Source organism: Euprymna scolopes, chromosome 1, assembly GCF_053919585.1.
Source record: "Euprymna scolopes isolate OS-2025 chromosome 1, ASM5391958v1, whole genome shotgun sequence".
Taxonomy (NCBI): domain Eukaryota; kingdom Metazoa; phylum Mollusca; class Cephalopoda; order Sepiida; family Sepiolidae; genus Euprymna; species Euprymna scolopes.
Window position 1 is genome coordinate 63,709,811 of NC_136482.1, and position 26,874 is coordinate 63,736,684.

Sequence of the window (26,874 nt, forward strand, 5' to 3'; positions counted from 1 at the left end):
GCGACAAAAGGCAATGTTGTTAGAAACTATGATTATGTAATAATAAATCCAGTGAAAATACAGTTAAAAAACAAATCGTGTTTATTTCTTTTTATCACTTAAATTATAAATTTTATTTGACAAAATCTTTTCGATGTATATATTCTGGAAATAGATTGGCTAAAATCTCTTTCTTATTCACCTTTCCCATCGCATTTCGTGGTATTTCATCTTTCAGTTGCTTTAAAACAGTTGGAATCTGATAGGATGGTAAATGCTCTGCAGCCCATTCCTGCAATTTCCTTTGCGACATTTCATCTGCACCACTTTTTAGGATTATAACAGCAGCTATACGTTGGCCCCATGTGATGTCTGGAAGGCCAACCACAGCACAATCTATAATGTCCGGGTGAGCCAACAAGTGGCGTTCAATATGCAGGGCACTTATTTTATATCCTCCACTTTTAATGATGTCGACTGAAGTCCGACCCATGATACGGTAAACTCCATTTTCATAAAGAGCCGTGTCTCCTGCAAGCAAAAAAATGAAATATTTATTATAATTTTAAAAAATTTTCTTAAATATTTTTTTAATTTTAAACATTTTAAGATTTTAAAATATAACTTTAAAATTTTTAGCAAATCACAACCAATAATAAAACAAAAAATCTATCCTATTTAAAACTTCTATAAAAATTGCATATCCATCAAGAGATAAAGATACTATGGTGTTACATGTAGTTTTTATTCAAATTTTTCTAACAATACAAACAAAACACAAAGATTTGATCAATGGTTAAACATTTGGAGAAGTTGTGATTACAATCTCATGTTATTTTGTTTATAGTTTTTTTCTTCAGAATTAAACTTGTTTTTAAATTTGTATAGAATGTAATGTTTTCAAAGTTCCCATCTAGAGAATGGATACATTTTAAGCTTTTGTTAAGTTTTCAAATATTTTTTCTTGTTTTTCTCATTATGATGAGAAAGTCATTCATGTCTTCTTATAAGACCTGTTATAAAAACAAAACAACCAAAAATAGTTTCAAACTTTTTCAAATCTATTCTTGTTCACTGAATGTTGTTTCTTTAGTATTGATTATTCTGTATTTTTTTTTTTCTTATGTTTAAAACAATTATTCAATCTTTGTCAAGAATAGGCATTTCACAAAGTTTCCTCCTAATATTTTGTCTGATCCATTTTTTTAAATATATCTGATGTATATTCTCATCTGATACAAGTTGAAAACTGCATCAGACAATATTTTGGATTAAATTAATTCAGTCATGGCTTAACATTTACATTGAATACCTGTCACATCATTTTGATATTTTTACATTCTATCAAACAAATGACAATGAAATAATTTTATTAAGCAATTGTTGAAATTTAACAATCAGTTCAGACTAGTGGAATTCATAAATATTAAATAATAATCACAACCAACAGTATCAGTCAAAACGGTTAGGAATTCCAAAGAAAACTTTAAATAATTTATCTGGAATCAATTCTAATAATGTTTCACAATATATTAAAATTTTTAAAAATACATTTGCATTTGAAACAATTGAGTAGGTTTTTCCCCATTGTCAATTTGATAAATTTAAATTGTTTATCTGAAATGGTTTCATAATTTCAAAAGTTTTTGAATAAAAAAAGTATATTTTCTAAATGTATATACATTTTTTCTTAAACCTAATCATTACATATTTTTTGGTCAGCTATTGTTTGAAAACTGTCACAATTTTCTATACATCATTTATAGAATTTTCTCAACAACTTTTAACCTTAATTAAGGTTTAATCTGCATGAATTAAAATGTTTAGTCATTATTTCATATTAGAATTATGTAAGCAGAAGTTTTTCATAGTACTGGATTGGTTAATTTGCATATATAAAAATTGCTTTTTTATAAATATCTATCATCATACTGTTTTGATATTAAAGGCGCCACACATACAACTGCTCATAGCAAATCAGAAGCATTTGGGGCCAACATCTCACTACCATGCTAGATGCCAGAGTGAACACAGGCTGAAAGATCTTGTCTTGGGTTTGGAAAGAAATGTGCCTAAATGTAATGATTGGTTGCGGCTTCCTGAATTTTCCCTAAACAACACAACAAGCAGTGATATCACATTAGTAACCACTAACATTTAACATGTTGCCCAAGTAGCAAGAGTTAGTTTCAAGTGAGGTGTCCTCCACATCTATAATCGTCATCGTTCGATCATCTATGAGAGCATTCATCATACAAGTGAATGGAAATGACTTTTCATCATTCTTTAACTTGATTATTATCTTGATGGAAACTTTTTATTACTCCCAACTGTAATCCAGGGTGGTCATTGAGAAAAACTGTAGACTCAAAATTATATATACTATAAACAATACAAATACCAACACATCACTCAATAAGTCCTGGGCCTGATGTATAGATGGCACTGCTAAAAAAAATCCATATAATTTTTATAAAGTAGTATTATTCAAATGGTAAGTGTTAAAATTTGAGCTCAAGTGAATTTCATTTTTTTATGCATAAAATCTATCTCTCAAATTTCAGAAGTAATTTCCAAGTCCAAGTACACTTTAAATATTTACGTGAATACAAATGTTACTTATAAATGAGAGAGATTATGTTATTTTGAATATACTGAACAAAAGCATAATTTTATTCAAACTTTATTTTAAAAAATTCGAAAATGTCAATTACCTGTTTGAAACCAACCATCTTCAGTGAAAGCTGATTTGGTTGAGTCCGGTCTTTGAAAATATTCTTTGAATACATTGGGTCCCCGAACAAGTAACTCCCCTTGCTCGCCTTCCATACCTTTTATAAAGAAGTATAAAAATAATTCAGTAATTGAATAAAATTGATGCTCATTTACTTGCAGCTATGATTAGTAAGTTAGTATCAGCAAATGTTAAATTTCTGAAACATGATATAAGTGAAATCTATATTAATTCAAGAGACATTTTCTAAATTTTTGACATGAGGATTGATAATTCGTATTTCGAGTCTTCAAACTACTGTTCTCATCTTGTGTGTTATTTTCATAATGTTTTGGTTGATATAACCTCTAGGTGTCTCTTGTCGAACTCCATAATCTTTCTGTCAAACTCAGAAATCTGCAAGGAATTTCAAATGGAACCCTTTATTTAATCCATGGGGGTAGCATGCTATTGTTCTGTCAGCCATAACTAGGTAGAAGTCCTAGGGTTTTTAAAAAAACATTTTTTTTATTGCATTTTCACCCCAAACAAGGCACAATGTCGTTTTGATGTAGAGGGGGCTACTATCGGGTACATAAGTCGCAGGGATACTAAGTAGGGAGTTGAGCAGCAAGATGTCTGTTCACATTACACTTGAACTTCTGCATGTCAGTACAGTTGGGAAAGCAGAATCCCAGAAGGGTGTTTCAAAATCTAATAGTTCTGGGAAAGAAACTATTGGAGTAGAAGGCTTTCTTACACATAGGGATCTCTACTGTGAAGGGGTGGGATCTTGCTACTTGTCGGGTTTGTCAGGAGTATTTACGTCGCTAGGGTACAAGTGCTTGTAGTCCGTCGGAGCATTCTTTATTAAAATACTTGTAGAACAAACAGAGGGATGCAACATTTGATCAATAGAACAGAGGTTGAAGCTTAGATGACAGTTCAGGACCTATCAGGTTCACGACTCTCTTTTGAACCCTGTCCAGAAATGAGGGACTAGTAGCAAATGCACCAGCCGAAATGTGACAACAATACTCCACACATGGGTGAATATTGGCCTTATAGAGATACAGAATACTTTCAGGCATATTTAGCTTTCTGGCACGGTAGAGAGATCCTACCTTCAATGTAGCGGCTCTGGCAATGCTCTCCATGTATATGTTCCAACTCATGTTCCCTGTAAATGATAAGCCAAGGAGTTTAAAAGAAGTACTTTCAGGTAATGTATCTTTAGTCATTGCCATTGGTGGTTGAGAAGATTTCTTGTAATTATTGAAGGAAATAAGTTTAGTATTGGCAGCATTAAATGTGACCATCCATTTATGTCCCTATTCCATTACAGATTGGAGGTCATCCTCTCGTGTTTCTGTCATTTCCTTAGATATGTGTTCATTTGTTTTCCCCTCGTGCCTGTTATAGAGCGTGGTGTCATCAGCATATACCCATCTCAGAAACAGTTTTATCAAGGAGGTCATTTATGAATATTAGGAATAATAAAGGTCCAAGGGAAGACCCCTGAGATACTCCTACATTAATATCATATTGTTTAGATATATGACCGTCGAGGACAACCTTGATTCTTCTCTTAAGAAGGATTTAATTATGTTAAGTATTCGTCCAGTGATACTGTATAATCTGATTTTCCTGAGAAGACCATCGTGCCATAACCTGTCAAAAGCCTTACCCTTCTCTGCTTTGTCCAGTGTACTGTATATACGTTCAGAGACTACAGTTATTTGCTGTAGAACAGGCTTGCCTAAATCCATATTGTTGGTTAATCGATCAGAAGTATAGCAGCTGTAAGGTGATGGACTAAAGCTTGGTTAATTAAGGACTCAAATATTTGGTGAAAAGTGGGAGTCTAATGGGATGATAATTTAATGGGTCAGTTCTTTCAATAGAATTCTTGAAAACAGGTACCACAGAAGCAGTTTTCCCGCAGTCAGGAACGCAAGATTCATTAAGGCATTTGTTGTAAAGTTTGGCGAGAACTGGAGTAACCTCGGTGGAGCATTTTATTAATAGCACAGCCAGGAAGAGATCGGGCCTACATGCTTTCGAAATGTCAAGGTTTTTTATGATATTATGCACCTGAGAAGGGGTGATTTTCAGATCATTTAGTGTGGCGTCTGTCCGCAAAGGAAAGTCAGGGAGGGAGTGATTTGCTGGGTCCAATGTGGAGAGTTAAAGGCAAACTGACTGTTAATCATGTTAGCCTTCTTGGTTGCCGTCCAAACAACTTCATGATTGTTGGATAGTGGGGGAATTGTTGATTGCCAATTATTTACTACACTGTTGTAGATTTTCCGGAAGTCCCGAGTTCCTAATTTTTGTGCTTCGATGCGTTTTCTGGTGGTTATATTACATTCTCTCTTAGCTTAGTCACTATTTCTCTCTTACAATTAGTTCTAGCTTCTATAAACTACTGTCTGTTTGAACTGAACTTATGTCAGTTAAATCTGTGCTACACATACTGCCTTTGAGCAATGGCAGCTGCACAAGTAGGAGTAAACCCTTGGGGAGGTGGGGCTTGCTATAGAATTTCCACGTGGAAATATGTGCTTCAATTTCTGTTTTGAACCTTTCAGTGGTCTCATTTGCTCACTGTTCAGCGGGAAGAGAAAAGATATTTCCCCATAAGGCATCTCTGATGATATCCCTGATGGCTTCCAAAGTTATTGGCAATTGTATTTTGAATGTCGTTCACACCGAGAATTGAACTTTTAACCGCAAGTAAAGTGTAACTTTATAAGACTTTATCCATGGGTTTTTGTGCATTCCATGTAGATTCCCGAGTTCCACAAGATATACATGAAGAAACGTGAAAATAACACTCTTGAGAACAATAGTGTGAATAATGTAAACTAGGGTTTTCCAATGGGGTCGATATCGTATACTAGGGAGGGGGAGGGGCGTTACAAGATCAGGTGGGTGATGGCCAAAGTTATCGTATAGGGGTCCCTGAGATCCTTTAGGGGGTGAAAGATGGAGAGCTTCTAGTAACATTATTAGGTTTTTTCATCCGTTTTTCTTTGGAATTCATAATTCATGCAGAAATTGATTGCATCACCCTTATTTTTAACTAGTGAGGGGTACCCGGCATTGCCCGGGTGTTTGTAGGTGTGTGTGTAGGGGGGGGGGTAAGTAATAACCCTGCTTAAATATTATAAAAAAGACAATGTTAAAAAAAATCGGAAAAACCAAAACCAAAACGGAAAGAAAATGGCATAATAAACCTGTTGGATCAAACCTGTGTGTATGGGGGGGGGGGGGGGGGTAAACTAAAGAATAAGCGAAGTAATAAAAAAACGTTGCCCAGGTGTTTAAAGGTGTAAAAGAAAAAAAAAATAGTTTTGGTCGGGAGGCGGATTGAACTCGGAAGCCTTAACGTGGAGGTGGAAACAAAAGCCAACTACATAACCGTCTCGACCACGAGTGAGAGTAATTGATTAGCGTGTTAAGTCAAGGCTTATAAAGCCAGTGAAAGAGGTTTGATTGACAGGAAGATGCTAAATGAGGTCATCGCGGGATCGTTACGATGACGTGGCAGTATTTTTAGTTTTTGCTTCCCCCATATGAATAGCAATTGTCTGATATAAGGAGAAACTCCACATTGATCAAAAGCTGATTGCTTTCTGGACGTTTCGGCACGAAAGCCGAGAACACGACAGTTTAAATTTAATTTAACTGTATTTATACTAAAAAGCAGGACAAACAGGGGACAGAGGGAAATAGCGTGAATCTTATAAAAGTCGATGTAAATAAATCTAGATGCGACCCACATTCCCAAATCCTAGATATTATCTAGGGGGTATATAAACACTTCTTAGCGATAGTAATGACCCCGGGACCGTCGGGGGGAAAAAGCCTTTTCGAGACATACAGGGAAAAATTAATTCAAGAATCACACACATCATAATGTTGACAAAACTATTATTTATTTTCATTTTAATTATGTACTACCACTACTACTACTGACATTATAATGTAAAAATGCATGTCAGGAGGGGGGGGGAGCTGTTTGTAGGTATCCGAGTATTCTAGAGGGGGCATTTGCTAAAACCTTGATCTAAATAATACAAAGGTTTTGCAGTTTTAATTAATGTTATTGCAAAGTAAATATAAACTTTGGTGTATATAAATTTATGGTTGATGGTGTAATTATTGAAATAAATTAAATTCAGAGTGATTCTAAAGAATTAACTTCTGGCTGCTCAGATACTCTAGTTCTTTAATAATTCCATTAAAAATAGAAACATGTCTTCTCATATTGCCTACTTTCATCTCTATAATCTGTAAGTCAAATAAGAGAAGATCAAGGATAAATTATTTTCATAAATTATTGTTCATCTGAAGTGAATTTTTCAATCAGCCAATAGCAAAATGTTCAATATCTGTCCACACCAAACAGCATAACATCAACAAATTTCTCTTAATTCATACAAGGAAAATAGGATTTTGTTTGACTAACACTGAAATTACTAATCTGTGCTGATTATTTAATCTTTGTTGAATATTAATTTGAAAGTTTCTGATGAAGTACAGAAAAAGATAAACAAAAAAGTTAAGAATAATAATATCGCACTTCAGAAATTCTGATTACAAGTTATTTAATATTTTTTTGGTAAACAGATAAGAATACTAGGAGAGACATTTGTTTTAAATGCTGCCATATCGACTTTACTTGCATGTGGGTTCATGGTTTCACACATACACTGATAATCTTAACTTCAAAGTTAATGACAATTATTAAAATGGAGGGAAGAAACCCATAAACAGTGACTCATTCAAAGAAACAAAATCAATTAAATATTTATGTAGTATGAAAATGTAGTTTTCATAAAAAGTTGTGAAATATAACTGAGTGAAAAAAAAAAGTTCAACATTGCCTCAGTTTGTATAAGACTTTTACAAAATACATAATGTACTATATAAAAAAGTAATTTTTAAATAAGGAATTATATCATGTAAGTTTGTGAAAACTGAAATAGCTTTTTGTTTTTTTTCTTTCAGCGATTCTTGCAATCAAGTTTTGTCTGCTTTAAAGATGAATTGTTAAAGTTGTTTTTTATTGATTTTTTTTATACACATAATCTTATATTTTAATGGTTGCTAATGTTTATATATATATATATAAATATATATGTATATTATATTATATCTTTGCTCATCTTCAATTTGTGCAGCGGAAAATGCTTGTCCAAAAGAATTTAGTGGTATAAATCAGTTTTTTTTGTTTTGTTTTATTTTTAATTCCATTCTCACCCCAAACAAAGCACAGTGTTACTTTGATGTAGGGGGCTACTATCGGGAACATAAGTTGCAGGGATGCTATGTAGGAAGTTGAGTAGCAAGATGTAGGTTCATATTACACTTGAACTTCTGCATGTCAGTACAGTTGGGACAGCAGGAACCCGGACGGGCATTCCAATGTCTGACAGTTCTGGGGAAGAAACTATTAGAGTAGAAGTCCTTCTTACATTTAGGGATCTCTACTGTGTAGGGGTGAGATTTAGTTGTTTGTTAGAGGTATTTATGTCGAGGGGGTAGAAGAGCTTGTAGTTTGTTGGAGCATTCACTATTAAAATACTTGTAGAACAGGCAGAGGGATGCAACATGTTATCGATGAGACAGAGGCTGAAGCCTAGACGACAGTTCAGGACCTATCAGGTTGGCGACTCTTTTGAACCCTGTCCAGGAGCGAGAGACTAGCAGTGGATGCACTAGCCCAAATGTGACAACAATACTCAATACATGGGCAAATGGTGGCCTCGTAGAGGTACAGAATACTTTCGTAAGTAACTTTCTAGTACAGAAGAGAGAGCCCACCTTCCTTCCAGCGACCCTAGCAATGCTCTCAATGTATTTGTTCCAACTCATGTTCCCTGTGAATGTTTAGCGAAGAAGTTTCAAAGAAGTACTTTCAGGTAATGTATCTTTAGTCATAGCTATTGGTTGAGAAGGTTTCTTGTAATTATTGTATCAATATTGTCAATCTGACTTGAACACTTACATTTTAACTTTTATAAAATATTCTGGAGGTAAAACTATGTGGCTGGTTGAATTGCGTATAGATATGCTGCTTAATGCATGCACATTTTAATTGTTTAAAAATCGGTTGAGTAATAATTACTAAATTATATAAAAGAACTTTTATACATTGACAACATCAATAACCAAAAAAACTTACTTTTAAATGATCATTTCAAGTTTCCTTATCTTTATTTTTATATCAAATTAATTACAGCAATTCTCACCGATTTGAATTTAATCCCAGTTTTTTTGGTGAATCTATAAAGAAATTTTGATAATCAGTTTCAGGGGAAATTTTTTAATTTTCAATTTTTTGATTTGGCTAGTTTCATGTTGTATGAGAAAATACTCACCAGGTGTGATTCTAGTATGACTTTTATTCCCTTGAGCAATCACATCATACCCATATTTAGCATAAACATTTGCTTTTGCAATACAAACCTCTACCCAAGGCATTGGTTGTCCAACCGCACCTGAAAATAGAGATGTTCATCTGATAACATTTCTGTTTTGGGAAAATATCCATTAAAATGGGAGACTTTTTTGTTAGTTTTGAATTCACAACAACATTAAATGATGAGATGTGCATTTTTCTTTATGTAAACTTTTTTTTACTTAAAATGTGTTCCAAATTAATTTTCTTTTTATATGCAAAAGTTCCTTTTTGAAAAATATTCCTTTTCAATCATATAATTCTTATAATTTAAGATAATTTTTTACACATGCATTGCTTGTTTCACAGTAAAATCTTCCTTTCTTTTTTTGCTGTTCATTTTCTAACTGTTCCTTCATGTCTTTGGGTTCCATTCTAGTTCTGAATGGATCTCCATTGGTTTCTATAGGCTACCTATTTTCCTCTAATATCACTGTGTTATGCTGTTTTCGTAATAGGAACATTGCCTTTTCTGAATGTGATTCCTTATCAAACATTTTCTTTTCTAGAAAATGATATTATGGAAGATCTGATTTGCCTTCAAATTAATGAAGTGCCTGTGAAATCGTTGGGCAATTTAATAAGTAGGTAGGTTTCTCTGCTTTCATGAAATGGGGCAGACGTTTTTAATCATATTTTCATTGTTTGCACTATTCTCTCTGTAGTTTCATTAGATTGCAGATGGTTATGATATTACCTTGTATGAGATGCATCCTACATTTTAACCATGAACATAGATTTTTAACGCAAAATGTTGGTTCATTGTCTATGACTATCATTTTATATACTCCATTATTTTAAAATATCTGCACTTTTTTTTACAGTGGTTGTTTGTTATCTGTGACTTTAGTTACTTTAGTTATTCCTTCAAAATAAATTGACTAATATCAATAATATCTTTGACATGTATGATCCATGTAGAGCCAAATCTCATTGGATTGCAGATGGTTTCTTGTCATTGAGTGACAAATGAATTTTATTTTGTTAAAAAAAAAGATCTTGATGCCCTTATCCATAGTTAGTTTGGGTTTTGAAGAGTCTCTTAGCCATTTATATTTTTTTTATTCTTTTTAGTATTTTATTTGTTTCTATTCCAAGTTGATTTAGCGATAAAACAGCCATTTCCACTTATTAATTTGTTATTTTGTAACTTCTGAATTTGCATGATTTTCTATCATTTCATTAACTCAGGATTGGGCATTTACATGTAGAATTGTATTCTCTCTTATGTGTATGATGTTAAAATCCAATGTAATAAATTTATTTGTCCATCTTAAAATTCTCAAAGATGTAACCTTTGACATTTTTATTTTAGGTTAAATATAAATTCTAACAATCTAAAATCTGATTTTAGTAAAAATTCTGTCTGAAGAAATGATCAACCACCATGATATAAAAGAGCAAGGGACATATGTTTTGTAGCAGAGTGAGGCTAACTATGCAAATATTATCACTGGAATAAAATTATGCATGCATTAGTGAGAACCTTGGGATGGACACTCATTGTGGCAGTGGTCATTTCCAATTGATTGCAGTTGTACCAATTGACTGTGAATGACGCTGCTTTCACTTGCAAACATTTCAAAAGTTTTATGAGGCATGCATTTGCCAAAAATGGTATGATAGAACAGTCACAGAAGCACTAAAATAATTGCACCAAGAAAACAATGCTTTGTATTAAAGATGGTCCTTTTGCATAACATCACATGACGACCTCTTGTCTTCCACAGCATTGAATAAGTACCACGTTTCTGTACAAGATATTAATGCCACCCTCTCACCTGAACCATAAAATATTTAAGGACCACATAAAGAATATTGACCCACACATGATAAATGTATGATCAAATTTATGGAGAATTAGTCCGCAGTCAATGCAGACTGATGAAATGCCATATCATGCAGCGGAAGGTGATCAGTTAGTTTTGTTGAGTTTAATAGGCAAACTTTCCATAAGTAGTTTAGAGATGATGTTTGAGCACTCAATGTCCTTTCAGGTGATAGTTCATCAGCAGATGAAACTAACATTGTTCTTCTATGAAAGAGTACTAGTCTGTAAAAGTCTGCTCCAGCTGTACTTTCTATAAGTAATATAAACTCACTGCAACAAAGTAAAAGGATGAGGATTGCGGGCCTTCCTATATAGTGATGCTAACCACATAAGCATCAACATTGAAATGACATTGCGCATATGTCATTGAAGCAAACATAGGCTGTCAGTTTACAAGAAATGTGATGAGAGGCAAGTGTAGTAAAAGGAGCAGTTTTTATTGGAAGGACAGTTAACTTTTAACTCTTTTTTATAATGTATGTGAAATAGAGTTTGTGAGTCTTGTTAGAAAGTTGTATTTTAGAGGAGACTATCTTTTATTTGCTACACTATGCAAATGAAAAGTTTTTACCTTTTTCAAGGTTCAAACTATTGTTAATATTTCTTTTTCAATAGTCAAATAGTCTGATTCTATCGAAATGTATGTTAATGGATACATCATTGGATGATTTGCTTGTCATATAATTGTTGCTACAGCATGTTTATTTGTGTTCAAAGGTAGCATAACATCTTTTGTATGACTTCATAGGTTGTTTTCACTTTGAACATATCAACTCTATAAAGATCCTTATTACATTTTTGAATTCTAAATCTAATATCACATCTAAAATCTTATCTCATTTTGATATAAAATTTCAATCTTGGAAATAAAATATTTCTAAAGAGCTGAATCACATCCAGATTAAAAAAAAAAAAAAAAATAATAATAATAATACAAAACCTGGAATTCGGGGCCCATTAAGAGGATTTGATAATGCCATCCCAATCTCAGACATTCCATAACGTTCCAAAAGTTTATGGCCTGTAATTTCTTCCCAACGTTCCATAATTGGTTGTGGTAAAGCGGCTGAGCCACTCACCATTAATCTGAGAAGAGTGGAAAAATAGTAATCAAAATTATTTTGCTCCAAAATAATTTTGCACAGTATTCTAATGCAAAAAATATTGAAAGAATAAGCTTGACTTTAGCATCTGACAATTGGCATTGGCATATGGACTTGCTTTCTTAAAATTTTGGCACAAACTTACTTCCAAAAATGAATAATCTGAACTCTGCAAACCTTACAAACCAGCTCTTATTCTTATCTTATTATGATTGTATCAGATCTTTAGCAACAATCTCTGAAAGCTGTACAAAAATAATAATGTGACTGATTAGTTATTAGATATGCAAGATGAGCAAATGTGAAAAAAAATACTAGCTGATATAAGCTATTCTCTTTCTTTTTCCATTCATTCGGCTTCGTTTTTTACCTTTTCTCTTTGTGTTTTGTTTTCGTTTGTATTGAATGGAATAGGATTCATTAAAATAAAATGCTTCCTCTTATATCTGCACAGATGCAAAAAAGAAAAAATTATTTCACATAACTCAACATTTTCAACTAATGAAAATGATTCCCTCTCGTTTATGCTTAAGTGGTCTAACATCTAATTTTCCATGCAATCCACTGAGGAAATGTGGTTTACAACTTTTGAGATAAAAAGAATGAAACGGAATCTTTTCATTTCTATGTGTCATTATTTGAGATAGCAACAATTGGCATTGCATAATTTTTTATATGAAAAAATGCATTCATTTCTGAATACAGTTTTTTGAGGAATAAAATTAGATTTGTTTCTCTATGCATATGATTAATTGAACTCAAGTTGATATCGTAGCAGGGGGCTGGTTAAACTCAAGTTGATATCGTAGCAGGGACCATATATTGAAGCTCAGATGAGCACATCATGAAAATAACGATAGAGTATAGACAAGCTTGCAATGTCTCTTTTGTGGGAAAGAGAAAAGCGCATCACTTACTAGGTTTCAAAGCTGGTTTTGAATTCTGTCAAGGGAAGATAGGGTGCTCCTGCCCAGATGTGGCAACAGTATTCCATCCTAGGACATACTTGGCTCTTCTACAAGTAGAGGATTGCATCAGCAGTGAGATGCATCTACTGAAGTGGTAGAGTGATCTCACCACTTTTCTGGTGATCTTGACAAGAGATTTGATGTATGTGTTCCATTTCAGATCAGGAGTAAAAGTCAGTTCCAGAAACTTGTTAAAACATGATGCTTCCCCAAAACAGGAGCCATTCATTTCAATTAAGGCCAAATGGAGGTCAGAGTGTTGCTGATAAAAAGAGAAAAGCTTGGTTTTCGATGTATTCAAATGAACTACCATTTTCCCCATTGCACTACATGCTCAAGGTCAGAAGATTTTAGTCATTTATGGCCTTTGATGTGTTGCCATAAAGAATACTGTCTTAGATTCAATCTATTCTGATACATCTGTGTATTAATGTGTGCAAACTCTGAAACCACTAATTCACATGCATGTAATATGCAATATATAAGTTACTACAATAACAACAGCAGCAGCCACAGAATAACTATGTTGAAAATATTAACTTGACTTGAATGCTTCGGACTGATTGGAGCAAATACTCCATTTCGCAATTTGATCAATCAGAAACAATCTCTCCTGAAACCAAACACTTGTTATCAGTTGTTATATAAAGAATTGCATTTGTATTTTGCAATCAGTTAACTGGTAAGATGATCAAAATGCCTAACAAACTCGGGTTAATCAACAAAACCTAATTTATTGGCATGCAAACAAAACTTGACTTTAGCATCTGACTATTGGCATTGGCATATGGACTTGCTTTCTTAAGATTTTGGCACAAACTTACTTCCAAAAATAAATAATCTGAACTCTACAAACCTTACAAACCAGCTCTTATTCTTATCTACATACGTACATACTTTGGAATAACATTCTATTTTTTAACTATTTTTCACATTCACAGACTAATTTACTTATAATAAATTTTTTTCTCATCCAAGCTTATGGACTCAATAAAATATTTTCTTTGTCTTGACTCAAGGACTTACAATATTCCCTTTCTTTGTCTTTTAACATCTTAATTACTAACATTTGTCATTTAAAGGAAGACAATCAATAAAGTATATTTTATGCATAAATTTAATCTTTAGAATTCACTTGGGACAAAGTGTAACTTTTTTCAACTATATTTTATCTATAGCTGAGGAAGGGGATCCCAGCAGCTCAGTATAATTCAGCATAGCCAATTTTATATTTCTTGATAGTATCCATTAAGCCAACAATGTCTTCTATAAGAAATGTTCAACAATGTCTGAAACCACCAACAATCTCAATATTAAAGAGAGTTCATTTTATCAACATGTTTATTTGGATTCACACTAAATGTTAATGAAGTCTATTTCAAACAAATGCCCACAGATTTTGTAGAAATATCTTGATATTTTTGTGTAAATGCAATAAACAGTGTACAGTACTATTACTATACAGTAATATTGCTCTCCCTCCTTCAGTCAAAAAAGTTTAACACAAAATGGAAACGAGAGGAGCCAAATTAAAAAAAAAATGTTCAACTATTTTTACAAGAAGCAAAATTTGCATTTCTTACCTGATACGATTCTCACACGTTGTTCTCACAAATGTCCTCATGTAATTATTTGCTTGTCCTTTCGACTCAAATGATTCAATAAGTTTGGCATAAATTGTTGGCACAGCCATGAAGAGATTGATTCTTAACCCACCATTCATACCAACAGGATTTAGCAGTTTAGCCCAAACCTAGAAACAAGAATATACAAATTTTACAATTTAGATATTTATTCATCTCTAATCTATTAGAGGGGATGGCAACCATTTTGTATCTGTAACTCGGATTATATATTAAGGAGTTTGGGATAAGCAAAATAAAAATATAAAAAAAAATTGTATTCTTTAGTTTTTTTCAATTGTTATAATGTGGTGATTGAGCGTTAAAACACAAAGCAATGTAGAAATAAAACAGGTGAAAACGAATTGTTAAAAATAATAATTTTAAATGATTTCTTTAAAACATAAAATAAATGATTAAAATTTTATAACAGTAAATCTGATATGTGTTACAAGACCGTGTTGATGTCTCTTAGCAAGAGCAGGTATTAGGTTCGTGCAAAAATAATGTTTTTGACGTTCAACTACATATATAAACACAACATTATTTTTGCACCAACCTAATAATTCCAAATTACAACGCTAGTTATCTCTCTGTAAACAAAACTGTCTTTTGATGAAATACTAATCAATTAACAGTAAACTCAGTAAAAAACAAAATATTTTAATAATAAATGCAATTAATTACTTTATTTAATCACACAAAAACATAATCATAAATCAACAATGAAGTATTATTATTACTACTAATTCCATGATGAGAAGAGTGGCTTTGTTCTTTTTTTTTTTTTTTTACATGGAAGTCACCACTTATCAAGGCCCGGAGGCCACTCGGGGATAAGGGTTATTGCGTGTACAATACAGTAGTCAATGGGACAATATCGCAGTAATCGCTAGTAATGGAGATTTGATAAAGTGTCTTACTTAAGGGGACAGTTCATCAGGAACTTGTTTATGTTGGACTTGAAGACATCCAAGTTGTAGTCAGGTGGGAAACAGACAAACGTAAGAAAGTTTCACAGGCGTGCACTTCTAAGAGAGAAGCTTTGTTCATGGAATCTATGTTTTGATTTAAGCACAGATAAAGAGTGTGGAAAATTACTGATAGTGGTTTCAGCTAGACAGATGTTTTTCATGAAAGATTAGCGAGGGGTGCAGAGATTGGAGCTCAGACGAGCACTTCTTATGGAAATAACGATAAAACAAAGACAGGCTCACAACATTCCTTTTATGGGAGAGAGGTTGCAGAGAAGAGAAATATAGAAATATAGATAGATATCTGTAATGTGGCTATAAACTGGACTAAACTAATATGGTTCATTTGCAAATAGCACATACATAAGCAAGGCTAGCAATTAGCCTGATTCAGTTGCTTACAGCCATTCAAGCATTTTATGTTGCATTGCTGATGCAAAATTCAACATTCAATTGACTACTTGAAAACATTGAAATGTGGTTATGAAAATTGATATGAAAACACTGGGATATGTATATAAAACAAATTATGGACTAGCAATATTTGCAACAACTGACTGAACTGCAATTGGAAAAAAAATCACACTACAAAAGGCAAGGACATCTCGTGTCAGAAAACTGGACCAACTTATGATAAGACGAGATCCAATAAGCGATCACTAGTCCATGTATATTGACAAATGGACTAATTATAATAACTAATCCGGCAGTTATTCAAAATAAGCAGAGGATGACATGTATCTCAGATATAAACAGGTTGCTACTTGATCTGGTTAGGGCTAAGACACTCAACCCTGCTAAACAATATGACAGTAAATATGGCTTCTCAGTGTCAGGGAGGGGGTGTACAAAGAAGTGCACAGGCAGAACTTTCACTTTATGAAGCAAAATGAAGAAGAGTCAATCACAAATTTTTAGTTTGATTACAAGCTCTGTACAAATATTGCTAGTTTCTAGTTACTTGCTGAACCAACGCAAACTGGGGTTGTAAAGTGAATTATTCCAGTGATATGGTGGCAGAGCTTTCTAATGTCCATAACAATTGGTGAAACTATCTTAACAATTCTAGAGCAAAAATTTAACACTTCATAACACTATACACCCTATTATGTTATCCAATGTGTAAAGACTGAACTGGCTAGAGATAGTACAAAAATATCAAGATTTTCCTGATCTCAAAATTTACGAAGAGAATATGGAAGGATTTTAGATTCCAGCTGACTAAAAGTTGAGAAGGACTGTTGAGCAGTCAAGTTTATGTTTTAATTGTGGATTAATCAAATGCATTAAAAGAGTGTGCCAGATACACAGAAGGATGTCTGCCAACAAATGAATGATGTGCACAAAAAAAATATGAATCTCATGTTCTCAACAGCAAATGTTATACAGAGGAATGTATCAGAATGGCCTGAAAATTGCAACATTCTGAATGTTAGTTAACTCAGCACAACCAAAGGTCATATCTCATCTTGTTTTGAATAGAAACAAGTAGCAAGGAATTGGGCAGGAGGATGAAAAATGTTAGAACAGAACAACCTAGCAAGCAACCCTCTAACAACAGAAGAAAAAAAAAAAGGACTTCCAAATGCGTTGTAGACGGAATCCCATTCCATACGTACCGACTTATATATAATACATATATCCTTCAAATTATTCTTGTTTTGTACTATTTGTACAATAAACCTAATTGTGTTACCCCAAATCTTTGTTCATATGTATATTCCTCTTTAGATTATTATTTTGCTTATATTGCAATTCATAATATAACAAAAAGTTACCACCATTCTTGATAATAAAAATAACTATGATTTCAGAAACCCATGCTGAATTTGAGTATACCTTCAAATTAAATCACCACTTTGGTTGAAGTTGGAGCACAGACTTACTCCAGCAGATTTTAGATACAAAAGATACTTAGATGCTCAGAAAAATAATTAGTATTCACAGCTCACTGAATCTGGGGGTTTCACAAAAAATCAGCTATCTATTAAGTGTTTTTTTTTTCATTAGTTTTTTTTGTAATATTTTTTGGATTGTTTGCTGATTTTATATCATTTGCTTAAGAAATGATATGCAGCTATGCATGGTGATATTGACAGCCATTGGCTTTCTCTCTTTCTACTTTTTCATTGTATTGGTGCTCTTATATGTAAACATTACTTATCACAATCAACATATCTTTCCAAGATATTTCCATCTGTCTCTGTCAGTATCATGAGATTGCATTCCTGCAGAACACAACATGGTCATCGTCAAATTCAATGAAAGCAAATATTTGCCATAAACCGTTCTCATAAGAATTCAAATTCTGTCCATTTCATTTATCACTTTTAAACCTCTCATGATATTCTTGATTAGTGAAAATACACCAATCTAATTAATTCCCATCCTTGAGTGGCTTTTGGTCTTGATAAGTGGTGATTCTTTAGTTCAAAATAAAAACTCTGTATTTATTATCTCCCTTTAATCACAGAAGTTCATAGTAAAACTCTCTTGTGTTTAAATAACACTTTTGTATTTCAAAGTAACAAAATCTACTGTTTGTACTGTTGATTTTACACATGTTTTTGGTCTTTCTATTCAATCTCTATACTAATCACAAGTGCAATACAACAGTTGCATAAAGCAATGTTGAGTTAGGATAAAAAAGGAGACCTCCAATCTTTGATTTTATATATGTAGTTAAAGGCACCGTAGAATAAGATCAATTCTTTAAGAGGAGACTTCTCGGGATAATACAAAGATGAACAAATTGTTTTGGAGCTTATATAGAAATCAATAAAGGCAGAAAATGAAGATATGAAACTATATACTAATATATATATAGATTTATTCAATAAGGATGTACATCAATTAAGGGTATTGGGTAAGTGAGAACTCGTTATACCATGGTATTCTGATAGATATATTGGAGGTGTGTATGTGAGAAAAGTATGGTTATTACTGGTTTTCACATTTCTTTGTTTTTTTAAAGAAGAAAGAAAAAAAAGATTAAAACTTACCATTTGTGGATTAAATTTTGGGAGCATAACACAGGTTGCACCACAATGCAAAGGGGTCATTAGCACATTAACAATTCCATGGATGTGATGCAAGGGTAACACATGAAGAATGACATCATGAGAAGTCCATCCCCAGGTCGAAATCATCCCAAGTATTTGTGCATACAGATTGCCATGGCTGACAATCACACCCTACAAACAGAAAAACTTTTGATAAAATATCAATCTTCAAAGAACAACACATTACATTCTTTGTGATAAAGAAATTTATCTTAAAATTGAATCAATACAAACTTTTTTAAACTTAAAAAAAAAGAAGGATTTTTTATGGAAATCACTCCAGACAAGAGATGAAACCATTTAATATAAAGAGTTAAAATCAAAGCAAACAGGAAAAACAATAGAATTTTTGCGATTACTTTAAATTAGCCTGGGTGCCTGGCGTTGCCTGGGTGTTTGTAGGTGTATGTTGAGCCAAAAAAAAAAAAAAAAAATTTAGTAGGCAGGTTCGAACCCGTGACGTAAAGGCGGAAAAGAAAGTGGAGATGTGTATAAAAGTGTTGGTTGAGCAAAAAAAAGTGGTAGTAAGCAGGCTCGAACCCATACCATGAAGGAGGAAAAGAAAGTGAAAAAAAAAAGCGCCCATCAAAAACTGGAAGTGACGTAGGTTTAAATTAAGACTAGACAATCGAAAAGAGGCGATGACTTTTGAAAATATCGGTGGAAAAAGCAACCTCTCCCTGTAGAAAAGTGCCCAGTTGAGGGTGAAGGAATTAATGTTTTTAGCCAATTTTTCTATATTTGTCTCCAAAGGGTCGAGCTTCAAAATGATACCAATCTTGTGAAAATCCGTCACCTCTGTCGAAAGTTTTAGGCAGACATACAAACATACATACATACATACATACATACATACATACATTTAAACAGACAGGTGAGATTTATATTATAGATTATTTATATTTTAAGTTCATGCATTAGGTGTCATAAATAAAATTTTAATTTTAGTTTCTATTTTTTCTGAGATCTGAAATTTGCTTTAGTTTTGTGTTTTAGAATTTTTTAGATGAGAATTTATAATTTAGATTATTCAAACTACTTCTCTCATTTTAGATATTATTCGCACAACATTTTGGTTGATGTAACCTCCAACTTTCTTTAGTTGTGTTTTGTCAAACGCTGGAATCTGTATGAAATTTCCATGCAAATCCATTACAGGGGGGGGATAAATTTGTCACCCAAAAGAAAACAACACTACAGCTTTATTTTAAAACTTTTATTGAAAAAAATCAATTCAGGTAACTTGATTATTTAGTAAAGCCGACATTTATTCAATGTAGCCGCCTTCAGTTTCAATCATCGCCTCAATATGGGTCTAGAATTGGGAGCATGCTTTTTCCACAAGCACTGGTGGGAGCTTAGCGAATACTCGGCAGAGGGCAGCAATCAGGCTAGCTTTGGTGTTGTGGAAGGTCATGTTTGTGATATTCTCAATGTATGGACCAAACAAAGTAGTCCAGTAGGTTCAAGTCGGGAGAAGAGGGAGGCCAGTGAGAGATGAGTACAAAGTCGTAGCACTTCTTCTGAAGCCAAGCCTGGGTCTCTTTGGACTTGTGTGCCAGCGCCAAGTCCTGCTGCCACACCCAGGGTCTACCAGTGGTCATCTGATTGTACCAGAGGATCACTACACTCTTCAGCACATCCAGAAACACTTTGGTATTGACTTTTAAGCTGACTTCGAAGATGTGAGGTGGCATGATGTGGCCCTCACTTGAAACCCCACCAATGGCTGTAACCGTGGCCAGAAACCTCATTGAGCTGTACCCTCAAGCACTGAACCGTCTCGTTTTGCATTTTGAGGGTGCTGGCAATGGTCCTGTTATCATAACTTGGATTAGTAGAGAGCATGAGTTGCACAGCAGGGCATCTCCAATATTTTTCGTTGAAGATAGAAGGTTCCTATTGCTCTTGGGATTTATACACAACTGGCCAACTAATAAATGGTCTTCAACTAAAAAAGAAAACTGATTTTCATCAAGCAGAAATGGAATCATGTCATAATTTCTAGAGCGACAATTTTATCATTCCACCCTGTAAATATAAAATCTGCAGCAATTAAAATCATATTTAAGTATATTTTATGACCAAGCAATTCCAGACAACCTGCTAGTTATTACCTATTTACAAACTGAGGTTTGCAGCTGAAATTAGATGAAAGGTGCTTATATATTAATATTAAAAAAGAAAGCAAGAAAATGAATGTGATACAACTTACTTTTGGTTTGCCTGTTGTTCCACTTGTGTAAATAATTAAGGCTGGTTTTTCTCTAAACTCATTCAAAGCCAACATTTCATCAAGCATCTTCTTCTCATCTTGAAATTGGTTCTGCCAATAGTTAGCAGATTTTTCATACTTAGATCCGTAGTCATCTTTCTTTATAACTAATAATGGTATACCAGTTTCTCGTAAAACCTCTTCTCCAACTTTACTGAATTCTTCAGTGACTACCAACAATGATGACTGCGAGTCTTTGACAAAAAAACAAAGTTCTCTAACAGGGTGAGTCTTGCAGAGAGGAACAGCAACAGCTCCAGTCATCCATGTAGCCCACTGGGTTACAACGTATGACATGTCATTCTCACAGAGAAAAGCCACATGTAAGCCATTTATGTTTTCATTTGTGTTGCCATGTCTGCACGTTAATTTGATTTTCTCTGACAAGGCAGCACTGTAGTGAAGCAAGTCATTGTATGAATAATGGCCATGCTGATCAACAATTGCCAGCCTTTCAAGATATTTATCTGCTTGGAGGAAAACAGGTATAATTGGATTTGGGAGGCGCTGTGTGTTGAAAGCACGGTAGAGAGGACGGTAGACACGTTTCCATCTATGGCAGGCAATTGAGCGAACAGAAGAGGATGGCAGAATCTTGTGCATCAAAGATATCAGTCTTTCACTTGCAACTTTTTGACAAGAATGAATAAATAGAGGCCACATCGTGAGGAGGAAAGGTAGAGATTTTCAAATCTGAAAACAATAAAGACGTTCTCATAAAAAACAGTAAAGGTTGAGAAAAAAAAAAAGAACATTTTTCCTGCTGCTCTTTAAAAATGAGAAATAATGATTATAGAAAATGTGTTTTCCAGAAATTAAAACCTTTATTATGCAATTTAATGCCTTATGCTATCACTGGTGGCCATTTGGTACAAGTATTTTTGACGCACATGAACATGCATGGGAACGAAACCCTGAAAAACAAATCAAACTACATAGCAATCAATTTTCTAATTGAACAAATACTTTTGGGTATGTTTTACAATCCAAAACAATTAAAAAAAGTGGTCATAAATCACCTTTTTTTTTTTTTACATGGGGATCACCACTTATCAAGGCCCGTAAGCCACTCGGGGATAAGGGTTATTTTGTGTACAATAATCAACAGGATAATATCGTAGTAATAGTTGGTATTGGAGATTTGATAAAGCGTCTTACTTAAGGGGGCGATTAATCAGGAATTTGTTTATGTTGGACTTGAAGACATCCAAGTTGTAGTCAGGTGGGAAACAGGCAAACGGAAGAGAATTCCACAGGCGTGCACTTCTCAGAAAAAAGCTATGTTCATGGAATCTACATTTTGATTTAGGCACAGATAAAGAGTGGGGGAAATTACTGACAGTGGTTTTAGCTAGACGGGTGTTTATCATGAAGGATTGGCGAAGGGGGACCAGAGATTGGAGCTCGGACGAGCACTTGCCATGGAAATGACGATAAAACAAAGACAGGCTTGCAACGTCTCTTCTGTGGGAGAGAGGTCGCAGGGAAGAGAAGAGAGCATCCCCCACTAAGCCACAAAGTCTATTTTGTACTTTGTCAAGGCAGGATAGACTGTTTTTTGAAGCTTCAGCCCAGATGTGGCACTGTGGCAGCAGTACTCCATCTTTGGACGTACTTGGCTTTTATAGAGATAGAGAATTGCATCAGTAGTGAGATATCTTCTGGAGCGGTAGAAAGATCATACCATTTTCCCAGCGGCCCGGGGCAACATATACAACAAATAAATGTTACCATAGTCAATAAAGGTTACTTGGCAACCTACCTGCATCATTTTTTGGTGTTTTTAAGTAATTTTAAAAGGTTTTTATTCTATCTCAAATATTAACTCTCTTTATGGCTTTACATTCAAGATAGCTGCCGTCTTGTCCTCAATATTTGGTGAACCCTGAATACATATTTATTTGTTATTTTCGTTATGCTTAAAAACAACAAACTTTCAGTAACACTACATTTCACATTGCCAAAGAATTTTTTTTTCCTTTGAAAAATTTGGTTTGACTGCATACTCGTCATGAAGCATTAAAAAAAAATCGTTTTGCTTGCATACTCATCATGAACAAAACAAATGAGCATAAAAAAAAACTGCCACTTTACACTGACAAACGAAAACATCTTCAAATGTCGTTTACTTATCACCAGAGAATTCTCTAGAACACTGTTCTAACACCAGACATTGTTTTTGCTGAAAAGAAAAACAAAATATCATTGCTGAACTTAAAACTAAAACTGAAACATTTTCAAAGACATGTATTTGTGGATTCTTTTGCTTCTGCCGGGAGGAAATTTTTTGCAAAACGAGATTCTCTTTTTTTTTGTAAAACATAATTCGCTTTTTGGTGCAACTAATTTTAAATATTCTCAGTTTTGCATAACGATTAGTTTTTTTATATATAATTTGTGCAAATTCTTGATTTAAGACGAGCAGATTTCGAGGTGGGGGAGGGGGTCCCATAATTTGAGCAAATTATTGTCGATAAGTTTTAACGTAATTCTTAGAAACCATAGTTTGTTAACTCAAAAAAAAAAGAAGGAAGGAAAAGATAAAATATTTTTTTTCTGTTTCGTTAAATCAGAAAAATAATTTATTTCGTTATTGTTAAATTCTGTCATAAAAACTAATAAGACATTGATAAGTTTCGTTTAACGATATGTTTGCACTCATAAAAAAAGTAAGTACGAAAAAAAATACTGGAATTCTTCTTACATTTGAAATTGCGTTAGATAATAATTCAATTTAACCTTGAAATTGGGGTCGTAAGTTACTAGCATATTATAATTGCATTTTTCGAATTAAGATCCCATGTGGATCATTTGTATGTGACTAAATTGGAAAAAAAAAACAAAAAAAACTTTGGTTCAAATTCTGTAGACGTAAAAAAACAGGAGTAAAGATATCATTAATGATTATATTTTCCCGTAATTTAAATGCTTAAATGTAAAAGTCACACTATTCAAATATGTTTATTTTCACACATTGGATATTGATTTCATTTTTAAATTAATTGATTAATTTGAATTGGAATGTTCGATTTGTGATTAATGCCATGTTGATATTGAATTGTTTTCTGCTGATGTTGTCAGTTTTCAAATGATAATGTGAGTTGAAATTTATAAAAAAATAGTGCCCCCCCCATTTTTTTCAGGCATCCTTGGTGTTGCTCAGGAATTTCAAATTCAGTTATTAATGTGTAACTTGAGATATTCCTTAAAGCTGTGCCCTAATTTGGGGTCGATTAATTGCTGGTGGCCATTTCGTTAGCGTGGTTTGTTTGTGATTATAATTCCAATATGGAATAATACTGACGGTTTTCGCCACCTTAACATTTGCAGATATAGTAGGCAGGAAAGAGTTTAATTCCCCCCCCCCATTATTCAGGCACATTAGTCTCGCTCGGGAATTTCGAATTCAGTTATAAAGGTGTACCTTGAGATATTTCTTAGAGCTTTGCCCTAATTCTGGGGTCGATTAATTACTGGCGGCCATTTCGTTAGTGTGGTTTATTTGTGATTACAATTCCATTTGGGAATAATATTGGCGGTTTTCGCCACCTTAATATTTGCAGATAATTATATCTCCGTTATTCTATTAATTGTTCCATGGCCCTAAAGGAACTAATGACTAAATAGGAGGCCAAAAGGCTTTGCATAAATAGTGCTGTGAAGTGGTTAAAAGTTAACAACCCTTCACCAGATATTTTAAGGTCCCGAGAGATGGTAATTAGAGGTTGGTTAAGGAATCTGGACGATCTGATTAATCTAATTCTAATCAAGAATTAACCCCCATGTGGCAACGGTTAAGATGAGGAGAAATTGCATCTTTGTGAGATTTCAGAAGGGTTTTCTCCGGAAATCGAAGAAAAATTGTTTTTATTAAAATTAAAATTAGATGCCCCTCAAGTTATTCAACCTTTGACGGTTATGCCCGTGAAAATGCAACTGGACTGTCTGAGGTTTTCTGGAACGTTCATAGATGATAAGATTTCATTCAAAACCTTTCTGAAAAAATTCGAATTTTGTACCAATAATTTGAATAAGGCTGACAAGTTGTTAGTGCTTAAATCAAAACTTGATGGGGGATGCATTTGATATAATCTCCAGTCTAGATGTAACATCAGATAATTATGATGTAGCCCTGAAATTGTTAAGGGAAAAATATTTAAATCCTGATTTAATTAAAAATCGGATTTTTGAGGAAATTATTCCAACTCCGTCTCTTATAACGGATTTAAAAAATTTGAAGTCATTTCTCGAAAAAGTTAAGCGAGATTTGACCGAACTTGATCAATCTTATGGGACTGATTTTTTTGCTGAAGGTGGAACCTCAGGGGCATTGATAGCCCACATATTATTTGCTAAATGTCCTAATGTTATAAGGAGATAATTAATGAGTAGAAGTGGTGAAAGATTCCCTTCTCTGAATACTATTATGTCCCACGTGTTTGAAATTATGAAATATTTATTAGCCACCCCGCTCGATGTTCGGCGGGAAATTTGCGTGCCAAAATTGGCGCCTTCTTCCCCCAAGATGAAATCCAATATGGCATCTTCTCCACGTGAGGTGAAAGCCACTTTATTATGCAAGCTATGCAAAGCTACAGAACTGTAGTAAAATTTCCTTCCTTCGATACGAAATGCCGAAGGGCTAAACAGTTGAAATTATGTACTCGGTGTCTGGGTAAACACTCAGATGCAGTTTGTCCTGGAAGTAAGGGACTTCTGTACAGTCTATGATTTGAAAAGCCATTTTAGTGTTATGTGTCCTAAGGGAAATAAGTCCTTTATGGGCTGAACAACATATTCTGAACAATATGGATTTAGACAAGCCCATTCCACAGCAGACATTCTAACTGTAATCTCTGAACGGATATACCATTCACTGGACAAAGCGGGGGAGGGCAGAGCGGTAGCTCTAGATATATCTAAGGCTTTTGACAGGGTATGGCATGAGGGTCTCCTCAGGAAGATTAGATCATACGGTATCACTGGTAGAATACTTAACATAATTAAATCCTTAGATAAAAGCCAAGTACGTCCAAGGATGGAATACTGTTGCCATATCTGGGCAGGAGCTGCAAAAAACAGCCTATCCTGCCTTGACAGAGTACAAAATAGACTTCGTGGCTTAGTGGGGGATGCCCTTTTCTCTACCCTGCAACCTCTCTCCCACAGAAGAGACGTTGCGAGCCTATCCTTGTTTTATCGTTATTTCCGTGGCAGGTGCTCGTCTGAACTCCAATCTCTGGTCCCCCCTCGCCAATCTTTCACGAAAAACACCCGTCTAGCCGAATCCACTGTGAAAAATTTTCCCCACTCTTTATCTGTGCCTAAATCAAAACGTGGATTCCATGAACAAAGCTTCTTTCTTAGAACTGCATGTCTGTGGAACTCTGTTCCGTCTGCCTGCTTCCCACCGGACTACAACTTGGATGTCTTCAAGTCCAATGTTAACAAATTCCTAATGAACTGCCCCCTTAAGTAAATACTTCATCAAATCTCCACACTAACATAATGTATTTGCAATAACCCTTATCCTTGAGTGGCTTCCGGGCCTTGATAAGTGGTGATCACTGTGTAAAAAAAAAAAAAAAAAAAAAAAAAAGAAAGAAAAATCCAGGTTGTCCTCGACGGTCATACATCTAAACAATATGATATAAATGCGGGAGTGCCTCAAGGGTCTAAAATGGATGGTCACGTTCAATGCCGCCAAGACTAAACTAGTTTCATTCAATAATTACAAGAAACCTTTTCTACCACCTATAGCAATGGCCAACGACTCTTTATCTGAGAGTACGTCTTTCAAGCTCCTTGGCCTAACGTTCACAGGAAACATGAGTTGGAACAATTACATCGAGGGCATTGCCAGGGCCGCTGCAAGGAA

General features: G+C 34.1%; 1 protein-coding gene across 2 annotated transcripts in view; it reads right to left on the minus strand.

Annotated features, from left to right (window-relative positions):
• Positions 1-63: 63 nt before the first annotated feature.
• The window catches only part of LOC145300582 (malonate--CoA ligase ACSF3, mitochondrial-like), a 34,360-nt gene continuing 7,549 nt past the window's right edge, over positions 64-26,874 (minus strand). For both annotated transcript variants that reach the window (XM_080144510.1, XM_080144500.1), the window contains exons 2-8: positions 20,937-21,689; positions 18,662-18,853; positions 14,647-14,816; positions 11,933-12,078; positions 9,082-9,201; positions 2,694-2,810; positions 64-510 (exon numbers count right to left, since the gene is read on the minus strand). In XM_080144510.1, the coding sequence (XP_080000636.1) occupies positions 113-510; positions 2,694-2,810; positions 9,082-9,201; positions 11,933-12,078; positions 14,647-14,816; positions 18,662-18,853; positions 20,937-21,659 (1,866 nt within the window). In that variant the 5' untranslated portion in view covers positions 21,660-21,689 and the 3' untranslated portion in view covers positions 64-112. The remainder of the gene's footprint in view (positions 511-2,693; positions 2,811-9,081; positions 9,202-11,932; positions 12,079-14,646; positions 14,817-18,661; positions 18,854-20,936; positions 21,690-26,874) is intronic.